At 32.4% G+C, this 19,755-nt stretch overlaps 3 protein-coding genes across 3 annotated transcripts; 1 reads left to right on the top strand and 2 right to left on the bottom strand.

The window, feature by feature from the left end:
* Window positions 1–568: 568 nt before the first annotated feature.
* On the bottom strand, window positions 569–5,437 carry LOC11416136 (uncharacterized). Its single transcript, XM_039828198.1, has 8 exons — window positions 5,357–5,437; window positions 4,899–4,955; window positions 4,693–4,758; window positions 4,253–4,587; window positions 2,754–2,939; window positions 2,489–2,635; window positions 2,221–2,367; window positions 569–2,120 (listed from the first exon to the last, which is right to left on the bottom strand). The coding sequence occupies exons 2-8, from the start codon at window positions 4,933–4,935 to the stop codon at window positions 903–905; spliced, it is 2,136 nt and encodes a 711-aa protein (XP_039684132.1). The 5' UTR covers window positions 4,936–4,955; window positions 5,357–5,437; the 3' UTR covers window positions 569–902.
* A 5,088-nt stretch (window positions 5,438–10,525) lies between these two features.
* LOC11422213 (uncharacterized protein At2g39795, mitochondrial) lies at window positions 10,526–15,031 on the bottom strand. The gene is made up of 3 exons (XM_003625063.3): window positions 14,881–15,031; window positions 14,453–14,784; window positions 10,526–10,955 (listed from the first exon to the last, which is right to left on the bottom strand). The coding sequence occupies exons 1-3, from the start codon at window positions 14,989–14,991 to the stop codon at window positions 10,757–10,759; spliced, it is 642 nt and encodes a 213-aa protein (XP_003625111.1). The 5' UTR covers window positions 14,992–15,031; the 3' UTR covers window positions 10,526–10,756.
* A 1,814-nt stretch (window positions 15,032–16,845) lies between these two features.
* On the top strand, window positions 16,846–18,820 carry LOC11416137 (uncharacterized). The gene is made up of 2 exons (XM_003625064.4): window positions 16,846–17,001; window positions 18,354–18,820. The coding sequence occupies exon 2, from the start codon at window positions 18,363–18,365 to the stop codon at window positions 18,567–18,569; it is 207 nt and encodes a 68-aa protein (XP_003625112.2). The 5' UTR covers window positions 16,846–17,001; window positions 18,354–18,362; the 3' UTR covers window positions 18,570–18,820.
* Window positions 18,821–19,755: the final 935 nt, after the last annotated feature.

A 19,755-nucleotide genomic window follows, 5' to 3' on the forward strand; every position in this document is an offset into this window, starting at 1 on the left:
AATATCGAATATGTTTATTTGAAGTATCTTTTCATTTTCACGTCTCAAGACCTTTTCATGTTTAGAATTGAACTGACATAGTCTGATGCAAATGACCACTAGATACTCAAGTTTTTTTTTTTGTTTGAAAAGTAACATTGACGACAGGAAAATATATATTTTTTGAATTAAAAAATGTTTAAAAAAAATTGTCATGACGATATGTTTGGTTTTTAGGGAACCGTCAACACATTGGGATGAAAATCTGAATGATCCACAAAAACGCATTGCAATTGCATAAAGTCATGTTTTCTACAGTCCTTCACTTGGACAACCATGATTGTCTTCCCTTAGCAAAAATAAACAAGTGGATACAACTATATATAGGGAACAATATGTTTGTGTGTTTGTAATTTTGTGATGTGTTTTTTAGACTGATGATTTTCCAAAACACTGCATTGTGGCCAAAATTATTTTCCTTGGAAATAAAGACATACTGGACACGATATATGTTTAAATCGCTTTAATCTTTATGAAAATATAATACATTTGTTTTTATTATATATTTTAATACAAAGCAGTAAAAATATTAAAAAACATTTGAGCCAATTTATCATTACTCTTTTGTAGATAGGTTGAGCATGGTATGTGAGACAATAACAAAGTTTCCAAGTCTCCAATGAGGCTGAAATGACTTACCAGCTACAAGGAAGAAAACCTATACTTCCTTTCATTTACACAAAAAAAGTATTCTTTCTATAAGTTGTACAAAATCCTGTCACAATCCATTTTAGCCTGCCTAAGTATTTTTCACAACTATGTTTGAATCCTATGCCAAAGAAGCACTGGCCCTGACCAAAAAACAATTGATACCCAGAAAAGCATGGCAAAAATGGGGTATCACTATTAATCCCAATGTAAGCTCAGAGGCCACTAAGTTGCTTAAGTAATTTTGCAACCAAAACTGCTTTCGGATCCTTATAGAATCCTTTCATTTCGAGATTCTTTGCCATTGCCCTCAAGTCAGGCATTTTCTCTTTCATCAAGGATTCTGTAGTTTTCATCGCGGTGATAGGGACCAAAGCTAAGCTACCATTATACTGGCTTCCATTATCCAATGGAACCCGATTTGAATTCTCCGGAACTTGTCTTTTCTTTTGTAGTTCAGAAAATTTGCTGTCATAAAGAACAACAGCCTTACCATCAGTTCCATATTGACCCGGCTGCAAAGCCCTCTTCTTACTTTTACTGTCGATGGGCTCATTTAAGATCATGCCAGCAGGACAGGTTTTCGACTTCCGCTGTCTCTTGGTTAATACATTATCATTGTCAAAAGGAACAATAGAACTACCCTCAACTTCATGCTGGCCCGGTTGCACATTTAAGATTGTACCAGCAATAGAAGATTTTGGTTTCCGCTGCCTCTTGATTGATACAATATTAGATGTGCTTGGAATAACTTCTAAAGAAAGTGGTCCTCTGGCAGAACATGCCTCAAATTCAGGTTTCTTATTTCCCTGGGCTTTCAACTTCAGAGGAATACGTTTTCTGGACATGCTGAAGTTAACAGAAAGTTTGGATTTTAGGTCTTGCGCTTGTAGCTCCTCCTCCTCTTCATCGGTCAGCTGTAACCTAGTACACGGGGTATTCTCGGTTTGCAACCCTGTCAGTGAAATTAGCGAAGTATTTTCAGCAGTAAGGGTGGCCTTATCAATCTTTGCCACTTGCAGGGCATTGTTACCATTCTTTTCTTTTAAGGCACTTGACCTAGTACACAGGGCATTCTCAGTTTGCATCCCTGGCAGTGAAATTAATGCAGAATTTTCTGCAGTAAGGGTGGCCTTATCAATCTTTACCACTTGCAGGGCATTGTTACCATTCTTTTCTTTTAAGGCGCTTGATTCTGTATCAGCAAAACACATTTTTTTAGGATAAACAATTTGTAGGGGTACACTCATAGACTCCAAGTCTTCGTCTGGAGCAACCTTGCATTCTTTCCTGCGCGCTCTTCGTGCAGCTTTTGGAACAAAATCGCACAGCTTTTGAGCTAAATCAGATTGCAGATGCAATTCCTTCTCCTTGACGATTGCAAGTCTATAATCGTCTGAGCATAAATTTCCTTTGATATTTGTATTCTCTTCCTGCACAATTTATATGAAAAAACAATGAAATGAATACCTTGTTATCAAAGTAGAAAAATCCAAAAGGTTTAAATTGATGAAAAGTGGTAAATTTCCGTACCTTGGCGTCACTTGCAATATTTCCATTGCCCTTGGATGAAAATGGATTCAAAATTTGACCAGTATTTTTAGCAATGAGTTGGCTCTTGATAATCGCTAGTCTATGATCATCAGAGCAGACACTTTCTTTAACAGGTATATTTACTTCCTGTACATTTTGAGAACAAACAATGAACAAAATTCGTTGTTTAAAGTCAAAGTAGAAAATTGCAACTACAGCATCGAAGAGGTTTAAATTGATTAAGAGGGGAAAGGGTTTTTTTTTGCACCTTGGTTTCACTTGGAACATTTTTGTTTCCCTTAGACAATAAGGGTTTTTTCACCTTCGTCTCACTAGCAATGTGTTGGCTCCCCTTGATAATAGCTAGTCTACGATCATCTGAGAACACATTTTCTTTGAGAGTTGTATTCTTTTCCTGCACAATTTAACAAAATAAAATGAACAGAATACCTTGATTAAAATCAAATAGAAAAGTAAAACTGCCACATCTAAGAGCTTTAAATTGATTACAAGAGGAAAACAACTTGTTGCACCTTAGACAAAAACGGATTCAAGATTTGATGTGTATCTGTAGCAACAAGCTGGCTTTGCCTGACATCCTCATCTCCCGTAACTTTATCATCTAATGTATCAGATAATATCATCCTCTCAGAGTGGTAAGGTACACAGCCAACAACCCCCAAATCAGGACTTCTCACAAGAGATATTGCGAGCAAATCCTGCATTAAAAAAATCCAATCAGGTCCAATGGATGAGACAAGTTTAACAAGGGTTCAAGGCACATTATGTAAAAAATTAAACCTTTAGTAACCTAAGAAGATAGAAATCCTCGAACTAGAATAGCCAACTACAGGTTTTGGGGAATTCAGGGTGGAAGCAATGACATTTTTAGTGCTCTGCTCACTGTTAAACTCAATCAACCAAGCCTTATCCCACTAAGTGGGGTCGGCTACATGGATCAAATGACGCCATAGTGTTCTATCATACACCAAATTTGGATCCAACTCATTGACCTCGAAATCCTTTCTAATGGTTTCTCTAATAGTTTTCCTAGGTCTTCCTCTACCTCTTTTAACTTGACTCTCCTCCATATGATATACTCTTCTTACCACGGCATCTACGGGTCTTCTCTCTACATGCCCAAACCATCTAAGCCTATTTTCTACCAACTTTTCTACTATAGGTGCTACCTCCACTCTCTCTCTAATGGTGTCATTCCTAATCCTATCCTGTCTAGTCTTACCACTCATCCAACGCAACATCCTCATCTCTGCTACACTTACTTGATTCTCATGTTGACTCTTAACCACCCAACACTCCGTATCATACAACAACGCCGGTCGGACTGCTGTCCGATAGAACTTTCCTTTCAACTTAAGTGGTACTTTCTTATCGCACAAAACACCTGAAGATCTTCTCCATTTCAACCACCCAGCTTGAATACGATGGCTTACATCTGCTTCTATTTCTCCGTCATTTTGTACGAAGGACCCAAGATATTTAAACTCAATCAACATTGGCCAAAAAAGTGTAGGATGACCGGACATAGAATTGAAAATAATAACTATAAAGAAACTTGAGCAAGCACAGACTCATGTACATCGCTAACTCAAAGTATGCTTACTTTTAAATGACAAGTATACTGCATAAGCCAAAATCTTTAATTGGACGTACTCAAGCTTCATTTTAAATGCTATTATTAGGATAGATCTTCACTATATGAATATAAAAACATATCATATTCAACGCATGAATCATGGCTTTGGGCTAGAGAGAGGCAGAACTATTATATAATTATCATGTTATAAGCAATTGTGTACCAAACTAGTAAACATGTTATGCAATCTCTATGCAAACACATCAAATAAGCATACACATCTTAAACAGGCCTTAACATGCCAGCTGCAGCTGTAAAGGTTGGCTTTTATCCTAACTAACTTTTTATTTCATATCCTAATAAACTCATCCTTGTCCCATATCCTAACACATTCTCTCGTCGCATCCTGAGTTATGTAAAGAACAATAGTTAAACCTGGCCATGTGCATCTTGAAACCGGTCTTTATATAATGCCTTCACTATTTCATGAAGTCTCTCAGCTGGTCCACTATCCAATAGTAGCTGCACCTCTGCATCATCAGCATGACCACTCTTCAAAGTGTTAACCGCAACATCAAGCTGGTTGATTTTTTCTGTCAAACCATTGCAGCATATTTCAGGCCAGTTTTCATTTTCAGTCCAGGCCAATTCATTCTGAAGGGACGCGAGATTCATTTCCAATTGCTCAATCTCATTATCTGCATTGGTGATCATACATCTCAAAACCTGAACACAGCACTTCTCATCCTTGGCATCTTCCTCCATATCATCTGCAAAACTCAACAAAAAGCTCCAGTAAATACAAAGTACCAACACAGAAAACACTCAAAAAAGACCAAACAAAATACATGGTGAGTAAATACAAGAAAAATTACCATAGCCACAGCCAAAGCAACCAAACCAGTCAAGAGTCTCGGAGTAGTTATAGTCATCATCGAAAGCTAACATCAGCAAATTACATGCCAAAAATAGCAACAAAAAACAAAATTAAAAGAATTTCAGGCAACCCAATAAACCATTCTTCATAGAACACCATAGTGATCCATCAAATCAATAGCCAAAGACAATAAATTAACAAAACCTTGATCAAAAGGTGAACTCCATAGATCCCAAGCCATGTTATCCAAGTAACTATTTCCTGAAAAAACACAAATCAATAACAACATAACAAAACAACACATTCCGAATTGCCAACAGTATCATTAACCCATCAAAAGAACCACCACCAAGTACAAGAACAAATAAATAACATAATCAATGCTTGGAATTCCAACAACCACAAATGCATTGAATGAATATCCAACAAGTACAAGTGAATTAAACAAGCAATTAGTGCTAACCAACAACACTAGCAGCAATAATTAATGAAGCATTAAACAATGATAGTAACATTCAAAACCAAAACCAAAAATGAACAAAAGTAACAATAAATGCGCAATGTTGAAACTTTTGAAACCCTGGTTCATACACTGAAAAAGACAAAATGAAAAAACGAAAATGGAGGGAAAAGGAGTGCGTGAAATGCGAGCGAGAGAGTACCTAGGGTTTCGTGTTGTTAAGGAATTCAGAGCAAAAGCGAAGCTTAGAGTAGAAGGAGTGAAAATGTTGCTATTCGTAGTGAAAGCGACGAATGAGTGAGGGTTGTTTGGTCATTTAAATAAAAGGTTGTGGTGTGGGACCAGGATCTTGACTTGGGGTCCACTTTGACTTGATTAATTGTGGACCGTTGATTTTTTTCTCAGGTGGTATTTTTGTAAAATAAAATTAAAAAAATTAATGGGCGACAGTGAAACCCTAATCGGTTGATCGGTGGATGAGATCGACATAATCACAAAATTAATCAATGGATGACATTGAAACCTAATCGGTTGATTGGGGGATGAGATCGATAAAATCACGGCGTGTCATTGACAATTGATCCATCAATGGGTGAGATCCACAGAATCATGATGTGTCGTTGACAATCGGTCCATTGTTGTTTGACATCGACAGAGTCATGGTATGTCATTGACATAATCATAGTGAAAGCGAAATGTTGATCGATCCATTAATGAGTGAGATCGACAAAATCACATCGTTTTATCAAAATAATGGTATCACATAAAAGAAAAACAGATGAAAATAAATACATGGACAAAAATGAAGGTTTGTATACGTGATAATATGAGTAACAACGACGAATTTGAGAAAATTACCTCGGAGTACCTAACTTCTTAGTGAACTAAGGCTCCAATGTAAAGCCGCTAATTTTCTAGGGTTCAATGTAGAACTACTGAATACTCGATATAGGTACCAAACAGTATTTATAGGGTACCAAACGGTATTTCTAAGGCCGTAATAAATGCATAATTTTATTTTTTTGACCAAAAAGGCATAATTTTATTAATAATACTATAATTGCTCTTGTGAATATAATATATATTTTCTTGAATAGCTCACCCAAATTAGCATCGGGAGAATCGAATCTATGTATCGTTTGACCCGATTTTTTTTTAGCTTCTCTACATTTTTAAGGAGAATCTAGGCTAGACGCAATATCAATAAAGTATCTTCGAAAAAAAGTAATTTTTTTTAGAACGCATAAAATTGAATGGAATGAGCTTTAACCAAAAGTTGTTGAATGCTACTTCAAAAAACTACTTCTCCGTAATTTATTTCACAAGCACATCTCTTCAACTCACGCAGACAACCTTTTCTTTTATTTTTTAATATTATATTTCAATTTGTTTTTTTCTTCCATTTTTTTTTTGAACCAGTCCATATAATTTTTTTAAAGGAGGATCAATTTAATTTAATTCTTTATTTTTGAAGGAATTATATTATCTTTTTATCACTTATATATTTAACTTTAATATCGTTTAATTATCACAACCTCACAAATATTTTTATTCATGCTGTCACTGAATGACACCAAATATTTTTATTCCCTTTCTTCAACCTCACAAATATACACACACAAAACACACTATGTCCGTGTGTCTGTTTTTTTTACTCTAATGCGTATAATTGTTTTAGTGTTGCGTAATGAGTATAATTATTATTTTTATAAAATTTTGATTTTAATTAAAACTACAAGTATAGATGCCTAAAAAAATTATACTTTTATATTTTTTACACATTTATATTGTAACAAACTATGCATATCTTTTTCTTATTAAAAAAATTAAACATATCTTTTTCAATGACACCAACAATGTAACAAATATAATATCATATAATATAAATTCTTATCTTTTTAAATGACATCAAAAATATGGTATTCTTATAACAAAATTCGTTATACAGTATAATTGGAAAAGAAAAAACAAACTATTATCTAGCTACGCTTAGTTGATATAAACAATGCATAAATATATACAAGGTTGCGGGTTCGAACCCCGGACACTACTAAAAAAAAAATCAAAGTTTTGTATAATATTTTGTCAAACAACTTTTAACTTAAGAACTACAAAAAAATAAAGAAATCAAACAGTTTTAACTTTTTCCTTAAAGGACTTTATTTTAACTTTATATTTTAAAGTAGTTTTTAGACCGAAAAAAGTTTGATCTGAACTATATCCAAATATGAGGAGAAACACACTTCCCAATTCAACTCCATCAAGAGTGCATATAATTTGCAAAACTCCTTTTTCATCTTTAAATATTTATTTATCTGCTCTCTCACAAACATCAATATATGTGACCAATCTCAATGAAATTCAGCTTTTTTTGATGATGATTTTACGAGTTTTCATGTTTTTTCTTCAATTTTTTTTGTTGCTTTCCTTTATGTTCAGAAACTGTTATTCGATTCTCTTCTATTTCATGTTTTTTCTTTGACTTTAGAGGTATAACGTAAACTCAGTTTATAAAAACTCGGTTTACATAGGCTCATATTTTTCTTCGATTTTAGAGATTTATGTGAATTGAGTTATATACGGTATAGTGTATGTAAACTCAATTTACGGTAGTATATGAGTTTACGTACCTGTACGTAAACTCAATTTAAATACACCACCGTAAACTCCGTTTGTCGGATAACACAATAGATCATATATTTTATTTTAAGATTATTTTAATCATTTTGGAGTGTAAACTTTTTTTAGGTATGACTAAAAAATATTTGAGTTTATCTATTAGCATGAATTTTCTCCCATATCAATATCAAAGCTCCTTTTCAACATTTTCCTTTGCTGTGTCCCATTTTGGATATTATTAAGTATTTTTTTGAAAAAAATACCAGTGATTAGATATCAGCTATTAGTGACCATAACCATGTATTGTTTTTTACTTTAAGTATTTAAAAGTATATAAATTAATTAACTTCTAAAAAATATTTCTAAAAAAATAATTTTGGAAAAAAATTAAAAACTAATTCAGATTTATTACTATTTAAATTAATTAATTTCTCAAAGATAGGTATTTAAATAGAAAAGTTACATTCTCAATAAACAGTCAAAAAATAATTCAAATTTCCATAAAAACTAATTGTAAATAAATTGGTCAAAAAACATATTATAAAAATTTTTTCAAGTAGCATTTAAATAAATCAATTTCTAGAAAAAATTATTTAAATGAATAATTAAATAAAAAAGCTTATTTTGCTTAAAATAGTTAAATAATTAACATATTAAAAAAATTAGCTTTGTAAAAATAAACATTATAAAAATAGCTACAATTTTTTATTGAATTTTTTTAATTAAAATTGAAATTATCATAATTAAAATATGAAATCTAATTTAAAAGTATAAGGGAAATCACATGTTTTGTGTTGTTACAATGTTTGTTAGACTCATATTGTCATATTAGCCTTAATCTAATGTAGATTCAATAGGTGATTTTGGTGTCATCAATGTTACAAATTAGGAGACATAATATTATGGAAACTTGAATATAGTCATATTTTTTTGCATTATTTACTTTTTTTTTATTTTTTATATTAACGCGGATGTTGTGAGTTTTTTCGCATATTCTTCCTTTTTATTATTAGTGAATTCGTATTGCATCGATATTCTCTATCAATTTGAATTAATATCATTTATTTTTGGTCAATTTTTTTGCTATTTCAAAAAATTAATTTAAAACTTTATTTTATATTAAAATAGATGAATATTCTCTATAAATTTGAATTAATATAATTTATTTTTCACTTTTACTGGTTCAATTTGGAACAGTTCAGTAACTAAAATTCGATTTCGTTTAGTTTTTTTTTATATTTTTTTTCAGCAGTACCAATAATAATTGTTCGGTTCAGTTCGGTTTGAAATAGTTTGGTTCAGTTCGAAATGCAAACAATTTAGTTTGGTTAAGTTATTTTAAATTTAAAAAACAATTCAGTTTGGTTCGGTTTAGTTTTCATTTCGAACTGAACCATGCCCACCCCTACCAATATGTACCTCGTAAACTGGTGTGAGCCATTTAGTTGTTTGTAAAACAAAAATGTATGGATCATCAATTATACAAACTCCTATGCCAACTTTGATAGTATGTTGAAAGAAAGACACATCAATATTACACTGAAATCTTCCAGCAGTTGGTTTAGTCTATTTCAAAACACCTTACTGTCGTGGTTGTACAGAAGGTGTGTTGTGAGCACTTTGCCAATCATATAACATTGATTTTGCTCAATTAACCACATAAGTTTGAGGCTTAACTACCTCATTCTACACTTTGTTAAATTTGAAGAGGATATTTGCAAGGTCGATGGGAATGTTAATTTTGAAAAGAAAAAAAATCAGTTTTTTTTAATAAAAAAATATTAAATTACTCCCTTTGACGTGACATGACTTTTTTGATCATGTGGCAGTGCCACGTGGACAGTTAACAATCACGTCAACATGTTGGATGAAAAAAATTAACCGAATGAGCTATTTGAGAGACTTTTGACAATTTCGGTTATCTTCTTAAAGTTTTTGCAAAATTCTGGGATATTTTTTTATGAAAGGTTACGTCTTCAAAAGGTAATCGATTGTTTACTCAGTTTTCATTTGAAAGGTTTTAACGAGACATAGAATGTTGTATACATTGTGTGTTGCCTTGGACACCGGTCTAGTCCCGTTACTTGTATGTATATTTCCTTTTCTTTATAAGTTTTTTTAGAGTACGGAATTGATAGGTGAAAGTTATAGGATGCAACATAGTTGGGACTTCGAATATCACAATTATCATTTTTTTAGACTTCATCGTTATCACTTGATGCTTTCCTATATTGCTTGGTCATTTTCGATTTCCCCCCTGTAAAATTTTTATTTTGATTCACCCCCTTGTAAAATATTTTTGTTTTGATTGACCTCCCTTGTAGGCCAAACAAAAACGAAAATTTTTTGACAAAAAAAAAAAATTGGTTTTTGTTTGGCCTATTAAGGGGGTAAATCAAAACAAAAATATTTTATAGGGGAGTGAATCAAAATAAAATTTTTACAGGGGTGTAAACCAGAAATGATCTATATTACAGGGGGTAAAGACCTATTAACCCTATAATTTATTTTTAAGATACTTGTACAAATATAGTCAGGCCACGAGATTAATCTATATGAATTTTAAATAAATGCTTTCAAATTATATATATTGTTAACATAACGCACACGCAGCCGATGCTTTCAAATTAAAAGTGTATATTTTTTGAGAGGAAATTAAACGCGTATTTATATCTTCTTTTACATCCAACTCTTCTAAAATCACCAACTCATTTTAAACGTACATGCATAACAAATTAATGATGCATGAAAATATCAAGAACTCGACACTACTATTAAAAGTGGTCCTGAAAAAACAGCTTCTATTTTCGACCTTTTTATATTCATAATAATTTGCTGTAATATTACTACAAGTTTAACTACCTCAGCATAATTCTAGCAATTCAATTATTGGATACCAAAATTGGTAAAAAAGGAACACTTGATCCACACTCCTAACCCTGGGGACATGTGCTAATATTGGCTATAATGCAACTCTACATAATTATGCAGAACGTGTCTCTGAAAATTGATTCAATGATTTGTTTTTGGATAGGAATGCTTCACCCTTTTTCAACCAGTTCGCATATTGCTTTTGTTCTCTTGTGTGCAAGTAGTGGAGAAGGAAATTGGTCAAGCTTCCTCCTATTCCCTTGTCTATCAGGTATTCCTTGAATGCTTTTTGCAAGTTATTATTCAATTCACTACACATGATATAGAGAAGACACTGAGTAAGATTATAATAGTAAAATGACTCAAAACAGTTTATGAATGATTTGACTAAAATTCAAAATGATGGTATTGTTAAAACCAGCTTATGCGGATAAGTCATAAAGGTAACAAGAAAAGACAAAGTTTCGCGGATAAGTCATAAAGGTAACAAGAAACGACAAAGTTTCTGATCTAGCACGTTCAACATACTAAATAATATGAAAAACAAGTGCTTAAATTCTTACAGGCTTAGTTTTATATAATCGGTTCAGAAAATTGACGACCAGTAACAGTAAAAAAGACTTTAAAATGCTGAAATGTTAGTCTTATTTAAATCCAATTTGAGAAAGAAACAGTAACAGTTGAATGCATTGCTTAGTTGCTTCAAATTTACCGGCAAGAACTAGAGTCAAGGTGAGTAATCCTCTGAAAATGCATTTCTAATAGCTACACCTATAGGAATATTGCTTGCAGCATGCCGTCTAATAGCCACATAAATTGGCATGTGAATATTCAAGGTACATAAAGGTTATTAGATGCCTAGATGGATAGTCAGGCATAGCGGTTTAGGTTATGAAGCAAAGTCATATAAAAGAATTTAGCGAGAGGGACTAGGAGATCAAGCCATAAAGGTAATTAAGATGATTATATGAAAGTAACACCTGCAGCATAAATGAACTAGAAAAGTGTTACATTTCGATACAACGTGCAGATATAGGGTGAATGGGTGAGGTTACAATAATCAAATGGATATGCAGGAAAAAAATACAGGGTAATACAGCTGTCATCTATAACACATGTTGAAATTCTAGATTAAGTTTTTTAAGGAGTAAAATGAATAATTCGTATAACAAAATTATATTAATGTTTATGTGAGTGATATATTGGTTGTATTTCAAAAGACGGAGTACTAACCTTTTTTATACTAATATATAATCCTAAGTAAATAAAGAAACAAAACATGATATTTAAGAAAATATGGAAACCAATCCTAAGAGATAGGTTAAGCTAATCTAAATTGCGCTATAACAGTGTAACATAGCAGAGCGGCCCCTGGCGGCTACATAACATGCAGTAGTGGAGCCGTTTAGTGTAGCGGCCAAAAGAGTGGATGTCGCGGCCACTATGCCTCGGGGTGATTTCAAAAGTTATAAAAAAGGCCCTTAAAATTAACAGATTACGAATTGTGTGGGTATTTTAGGAAATTTGCAACTAAAACACCAAAATAGCATTTTGAGCTTCTTCTCTCACTCTGTCTCACTCCGGCTGTTATTTTTCACTGTCTCACTGGTCAGAGGCACAACTAGTTGTTGAGTTTTTTATTTATATAGTATAAATTATATAAACTGTATAAAAATTCAAAATAGAGGCCACACTTCTATCTCGTGGTAGCGTATTCGGGGTCTGCCATTGAGCTCTGTCATCCGGGATTTATAACACTGCTTTAAATCACTCAAAGACACAATCAATATATTTTTCATATATTCCAACAACACCAAGTCTTTATTTGCTAACTAAAGAATATCAGCCAGCGCCAAATGTATCAGAAACATTGTAAACTCAATGCAGACCCACTTACTCCTAACCTGGAAGACCATATGTTCGAACATGTATTTTAAGGCTTCCAACAAGCCATTGCCTTTACAAATGTAAATGAAGTATGGGCAACACTTGCAGATTATAATTATTAAGTCCTCAATGGTGCAGAATAAAAAATATAAAGTATCATAAATTCCCCTTTCAATAGTGGATATCATCAATAGCCAAATGATTACTTTCTCACTGATTTACTCAGAACAGAGAGCCTACCTGAGGGATATAGAAGGAATAATAACACATACAATGTTGTCAAAGCTAACTTTTTGTAAAACATACGTGGGATCAGTTAAGCAGACAGGGAAAAAAACTCCTATCTCGTTGTCACCTCTCTCTCTTTCCCCAAAAAACAAGAGATTATTGAGTAAACAAACTATCATTTTTGACTCCAACCTTAAGACCTAGTTTCACAGTAGTCCTACACTAAAGAACCATGAAAAACATCAACATGTCCTTTTGTTAATTACGTTCGTCCCTACTGTTTAGATGTCTCCGTTAGTGGTAATGAGCATGCATACCTAGCCTGTTAAAAGATTTGTGGTGTCTAACTAGGACGTTTTCATCAAAGTTCCTCCTGAAGCTAGTTATTCTTGTCCCGAAATCCTTAAAATACTAATTCCAAAATTTTGATACTCGTACCCTTCATGTATTGTTCCCAAATTTACCCCACCTTTTAGATCAATCAAATAGGACAGCCTCCAATAATTTACATTTTATGCACGTTTTGTGATGCATCCTAGTATATTTTTAAGTGCATTCTTTTGCTTCTTATGATATTGACCAGGCAACGATGAAGAATAGATGGAATGGAAGACCAAGTTTGAAGAAAAGATTGTAATTTTCAAACAAAGATAATCAAGTTGAAAAGAGAGATGTATGTCATAAATTGGTGAAGAATGATGCTGTAGTTTTGCTTGACTTGAAAATGTTTTATGCTAGGTATAACTTGGGGTCTGATCCAAAATCACACTACCAGGAAAATGTTGATTAAACCCTCACTGATCATGTAAAATCAAGGCTGAGGACCTTGAGGTAGAGCTGGAAGATAAAAAGGTGACTCTTCTGACTGTGTCTATCTGAGCGTAAAATGGTGAGAAATTGAGAAATGGCGGTTTTTTCAATGTTGATTTCTTGCTGTTACTGAATGTTTAGGATAAAGGATCATCTAATCTTCTTTACTGTATGAAACTAGTAATTGCTATTGAGAGCTTCTTTGTTGGATATACAGAGATTGGCAGTCTTTGCTCACTTTAAATGTATATTTTTTAGGCAATTTCTTTAGCAGGGTATCTTACCCTATACTCTTGCACTTCTTTCTATCCTCTAATATATTTTAGTAAAATGTCATTTTAATCCCTTAAGTATCAATCTTTCAAGTCTCTCCTACTTGGCCCCTTGTGTTCGCGAGTTGGTTTTTGGAAGACTAAGTCTATATTTTGATACTCATGTATCATGGTAACCCTTACATTTTTTAAAATATCAAATACATATCAAACTATAGACTTAGCCTCCAAAAACGAACTCGCAAACACACCTTAGTATGCGAAACCTTAACAGTCCCTATAGAATTTCCCAGTCCAAGTGCAGTCAATTTAGTCCCTATCTCCCATACACATTTGTTATGTAATCCCTAAAGCTTAAACAATACAGCTATTTACTCCCTTAACGTTCAAATCACATGAATAGAGACTAATGTGAAGGAGGACAATTACAAGCTCTGTAGCACTGACACTTCTAATAATCGAAGGGCTGTCTAGTGACAAATGTGATTACATTGAATTATATCATTTTCTCAAATTGGCGTCCGTATATGTGGTGGAGATTAAAAGGTTCGAAACCAAAGACTATGATAAGTTGATAAAGCAGATGAATAAGACTGTCTACAGAAATTTACCTGAATAAGGGCCCTCTGTAAATGGAAGAGCTAAGAGATGTAGGCGATCCAAGATAACAAGCATTGTTGATATCAAATTCAGAGCTTTCATCATTCTTCTGATAAACTTTACAGTCAAATTGCAAGATGGAGGACAAGGTTGGCTTTTTAATACACACTTTCATGAAAACATCCCTTACAAAAATAAGATCTTTTTCATAATTTGGAGGACCCAATATAGCTGAAAGCGCAATTTCCTCACCCGAATTGCATTTTCTTCTCAAAATCACATCTTTTGAATTTGGTGAATCTGAATCGACCACAAATTCACCTAAAGAACCAGTTTGAGCTTTCTGCATCCGTGAAAATTGGGAATGAAAATGTGAATAAATGGAATTTGATTATTGAATTTATGTGAATGAATTGATGGATTTAGAGTTGGAAATAACCTGAAAGTGATTAGAAGAAAGTTCAAAATTGATTTCGGATTTGAGGAGTTTGAGAAGTTCCAAATCTTGAAGTGCTTTCAAACCTTTTCTCACTGCTCTCGCCCTCGCCATGCTCCCGAGCGAGCGTAGTCAATTATTTAAGTGAGTTAGTGTAAGGTTCTCCCTTGATTTTTTTTAAAGCATTTGCTCCCTTGACTATTTAATTGATATCGTTTTGGTCCTTTAACTATAAAAAAAAAAAAGATTGTTTGAGTATTTTAAATTTTTTTTAGTCTTGTGTTGGTCCCTTCTGTTAGGTTTTCGTTAGGATTTTTAAAAAAAGTTAACTCCTGGACACGTGTCACGTTGTCATTGGCTCTGAGTTTTTTTTCTTTTTACAAAAAAAAATAATCCCAAAGCCAATGATAAAGTGACACGTGTCCCAGAGTTAACACGTGTTACCTTGTCATTGGTTCTGTGAATTTTTTACAAAAAAATAAAATATATATATTTAAATTTTTTTTATAATTTAAAAAATAAAATAAAATCTCAGAGCCAATGACAAGGTGACACATGTCAGCTTGTCATTGGTTCTGTGAATTTTTTACAAAAAAAATAAAATATATATATTTAATTTTTTTTATAAAAAAAAATATATTTTTTTGTAAAAAAAGAAAATCTCATAGCCAATGACAAGGTGACACGTGTCCACACTTGACGTTTTTTATTAAAACTAACGAAAACCTAACAGAATGGACCAAAACGAGACTAAAAAAATATTTAAAATCTTCAAACAATCATTTTTTTAGTTAAGAGACCAAAGCGATATCAATTAAATAGTTAAAGGACCAAAAAAGCATTTAAGCCTTTTTTTAAATGTCTGAATGATAAAAAAAAATCAAATAATTGTTTTTGAGGGAATTTATTTTAAATATTTTAATATTTATTTAATGATATTAATGAACTAATAGAAGGATATAAATTACTACTCTAATTCTATCATACTATGAATATATAAAATGCTAACATATATCAAAGTAAAGAAATGAAGAGAGAACCTCAAAATGGTGCATCTTTACATGAACCACCAAAGTATGATATTTATATTATTAAATTTACCACTATCGCATGTATAATACGATTTACTTTACTACATTTAGTTAGATAATTTACATTATTATTATAATTTGACATTATAGATATATATTTCAACATAAATTGTATGACAAGTAATTCTAAAATAATTTAGGTTTTTCTAATTTATCATAACACTAAATTATATATCAGTCTCAGATAAATTAATCATTCAATAAATTTAAAAAAGTAATATTTTATTATAATAAAGATATGAAAGAATAACCAACAACAAATTAATGTAAATGATTAGAGATTTGGACCCCTAAATATGTGGTTAGAAGTTCAGTTCCTAATTAATATGTATGAATAAAAAATATAGTTTAGAGGGGAAAAAACTCATATAAAAAGAGAAAATATAATTTAAGATCTTTAAAAAGATTTATAAAATCTTTGTGAACCTAACTTAATTGATAAAACGCTGAATAATATATATATGGTGTGAGTTTCAACTTCAATAACTTAATTTATTTACATTAAAAGATAATTTTTTACCACCACGTTACTTTTAAAAAAAAATCATTCACTTTGACAAGCCGAATACATATTTTGTGATGTTTTCATTTTTTGAAAGGAATTTGTGAAATAGTGATGTTCTCTCTCTTGTTTTTGTGATTTCTCTAAATAAGTGGGTGTTTCAAGTTCGAACTTCGACCTTTACATATAATAATGCATTGTCTTAACAACTGAGCTATGCTCACGGGACGGGACGTGGTTTCTCTAAATTTAATTTAGGTCATTATAAAGAATAAAATAAATGAAACTAAAAAAAAAAAAACAGAGGCCTTTGGATTATATCTTTTGATCTCCACCCTTGGATGTAATAATTTACTCGAAAACAACAGCACCGCCACCAACACAAGGAACTGAGAAAGAAAACTCTTGTTCTCTCACTTGTATCTCTCCAAGCTTCCACTCCTTTCGCAAAAGACTACTAAAACGCCGTCGTAGAGGACCCAACACTGCCGCGTCCACCTCACCGTCGCTTTCTCCATCTCTTCCCTCCTGGTTAGTTCTCTTCGTCACCCTTCTTTTCGCTATCTTGTAAGTTGAATCCGAATGTTTTTCTTTCAATCTATGAAATTAAATTGATTTGTATTTTAGATACTGGATAGTTGTATTAGTGCTTTATATATATCATCAATTCTTCTATGCTTCTACATCAAATTTCAATCCCCTCTTTCGCATAAACCCTATTTTTTTTAGACTTTAATTGTAACTGTATATTTATAATTAGCATCTTCACTTTCATAGTAGACTGTTCAATTTATTGGTTGTTTGTGGTTAAAACTCTCTGTTGTTTGCTGATATTCCAATTTAAGGAATTTGCGTGTTAGGAATCAGACCTCTGTGGTCTTTTAGGTTCGAAATTATTCCTGGTCCTTTGTCCTTGATCCGTTCCTTTGAATTCTACGATGTAAATCCAAGTATGAGTTTGGTGTTGGAATTATGCAATCTTTTGAGCTTGATTCTTGATTCAGCTTGTATTTTGTTGTGTACTGAGTGATGATCAAAGGATGTAAGTTGTTGCCCTTAAGCTGTAAAGGACAATCGAAATCAAAATGCTAAACAATGTAAATCATAAAAGTTGTTTTGTAAGGTTTCTCCACCAGTTTTCCCAAACCAAATAGGTATATTTATATGTATATAGTTACTGTGGCAGAATACCTTAGTTTAATAGATAAGAGGCTAATATGTGGAAAACGTATGCTTCTTGTCTTTTCTACGAGTGTTGTTGGAATCTGAGAGAGTGCATTAGACGGAAGTAAAGGCGTTAGTCCTCGAAGATATTGGTCTGGTTGGGTGGAATTTAAGTCACGGCATCTTTCCCTTTCCTTACGGCCTTGGAGAGTTTTTAGGAGCTTAGGCTTTGTTTTAGGCTTCCTGTCATTGGTTTTATTTTTCTGCTCCTATATTGTAGGCGCTGTTAGGTTGTTTGGGTTTGCCTGTGCACTTAATTCCTTGTAAGGGCATTGCCTATGCCACTGTTGTTTCTTCTAGCCACTTGCACATCTTGTGCCTGGCTTTTAATTGAATATGCTATTTCAAAAAAAAAAAAAAAAAGAGGCTAATATGTGAGGAGGATTGGTAAAGAGAGGATAAGACTATCTTTTGATTTCAATCAGAGTGCAGCCAGTAGCAATAATATAAGTTACTTTAGAACTATTTGAGGTGTGTTTAGAAATACTATGGCAAGTTGAAGAAGTATATCTATAAAGATCCATGTTACTGGGGGTTTGTAATCTCTTTACAAGATGAAAATAATTTGATCCATTGGATTGTATCAAATTGTTTCTTTACAGTTTATCTAAATTGTGAAATTGTGCTGACTCTTTAATTGTCAAATTTTTTCTTTATAGTTTACCAAGATGGCTGGAGTATTAGGATATAGTGGCCTGGCGCCTAAGACAAAGAACTTCATAGTTGCCGGGGGTTTGACAACTTTTGTTTTTGGGGCATACTTCTACACCATGAGAGCAGTTGGAGGTACTGATGAACTGCAAGTAGCAATAGATAAGTTTGAAGCCGACAAGAGCACCAAAGAAGGTGAATCAAGCATTCCATCAAAGGCCTAGAGCTAGTTGCTTCCAGTACAAAAATAATACTTTGGTTGTACGCAATGTTTTGGTCTGGAAATAGTTAAAGTGTGATTTTGAATCTTGTATTTAATAAAGTTTAGGATAAAACTTACAAACTGTACCTTAAGGCTTAAGTACTTACTGTTCCTGCTATTGTCCAATTGAAACATGATAACAGTTGGATTAAGTATTTCACGTGAGACTCAGTATCTCCTATTAGATGATAGCTAGTTAACGACGTTAACCAATATTTTTCCCCATTAGGCGCAATTCTTTTTTCCTCTTATCGTTTTACATGAAACATTGTCGACGGATAAAATAATTTAGGATGCTTTTGTTAGTTTGTGTTAATTTTTTTATCATCGATTTTTAAAAATATCTGAAACTATTTTTATTTGTTTATTATTAAACAATTACCTTGCTCAAAAAATGATTTTAAACTAGTTCATATCTTTCGTCATTGTTTTGAAAAAAATAATAGATTTTGAGAAAAATCAACCCTAAAAGCTTTTCGTTTCAGTAAAAAAATGATCTCATATACATTTTTTAAATGATATTATAATTAAGGATATGATTAGGATTGGGAATGATACTATTAGAGATAGTTTGTGGTAGCACCTATAGTAAAAAAAACGGTAGGAATTATGTTTAGCTAATTTGTATATGTAGAGAGAAGACATGTAATTGATGCAGTACGAAAAGTAGATATGATGAAAGAGAGTTAGATCAGAAGAGGTAGAGGAAGACTTAAAAAAAACTTTGAGAAACTATTAAGAAAGATTTAGAGGTTAATGAGTTGAATCTAAATATGATTTATGATAGAACATTATGACCTAATTTGATCCATATAACCATTCCTATTTAGTGGGATATGATTTGGTTGTTCAATATTATATTAAGAACATATAAAATTGATGTTAACTACTTCTCATATCTCATAGTAAACGTCGCATTTGCATTTTGTTTATATCTCAATAATTGTCACTAAAATGGAGCTGGATAACTCAATTTGTTTGAATTCAGGAAGAAAAAAAAAGTTTGACATTTAGTTCAAACACGGACCAAGAATATATATATATTTTTAGGGAAGCCAAGAAAAAAACATTAATTTTATTTTTGTGGTGGCCGAGTGTTGAATCCAGACTTTGCATATATTTTACATTATCCATATCAACCGAGCTAA

Source organism: Medicago truncatula, chromosome 7 (genome assembly GCF_003473485.1).
Source record: "Medicago truncatula cultivar Jemalong A17 chromosome 7, MtrunA17r5.0-ANR, whole genome shotgun sequence".
NCBI classification, from domain to species: Eukaryota; Viridiplantae; Streptophyta; class Magnoliopsida; order Fabales; family Fabaceae; genus Medicago; species Medicago truncatula.

Excerpts from the sequence above, each read along its gene's own strand:
- LOC11416136 (XM_039828198.1), bottom strand. The coding sequence starts at position 4,935 with ATGGCTTGGGATCTATGGAGTTCACCTTTTGATCAAG. Across the intron at positions 2,636-2,753 it reads TGAATCCGTTTTTGTCTAAG|GAAAAGAATACAACTCTCAA; the intron begins GTGCAACAAGTT and ends TAAATTGTGCAG. Across the intron at positions 2,368-2,488 it reads ATGTTCCAAGTGAAACCAAG|GAAGTAAATATACCTGTTAA; the intron begins GTGCAAAAAAAA and ends CAAAATGTACAG.
- LOC11422213 (XM_003625063.3), bottom strand. The coding sequence starts at position 14,991 with ATGGCGAGGGCGAGAGCAGTGAGAAAAGGTTTGAAAGCACTTCAAGAT. Across the intron at positions 14,785-14,880 it reads TTTCTTCTAATCACTTTCAG|AAAGCTCAAACTGGTTCTTT; the intron begins GTTATTTCCAAC and ends TCACGGATGCAG. Across the intron at positions 10,956-14,452 it reads TACAGAGGGCCCTTATTCAG|TGAATTGAATAATAACTTGC; the intron begins GTAAATTTCTGT and ends TATCATGTGTAG.
- LOC11416137 (XM_003625064.4), top strand. The coding sequence starts at position 18,363 with ATGGCTGGAGTATTAGGATATAGTGGCCTGGCGCCTAAGACAAAGAAC.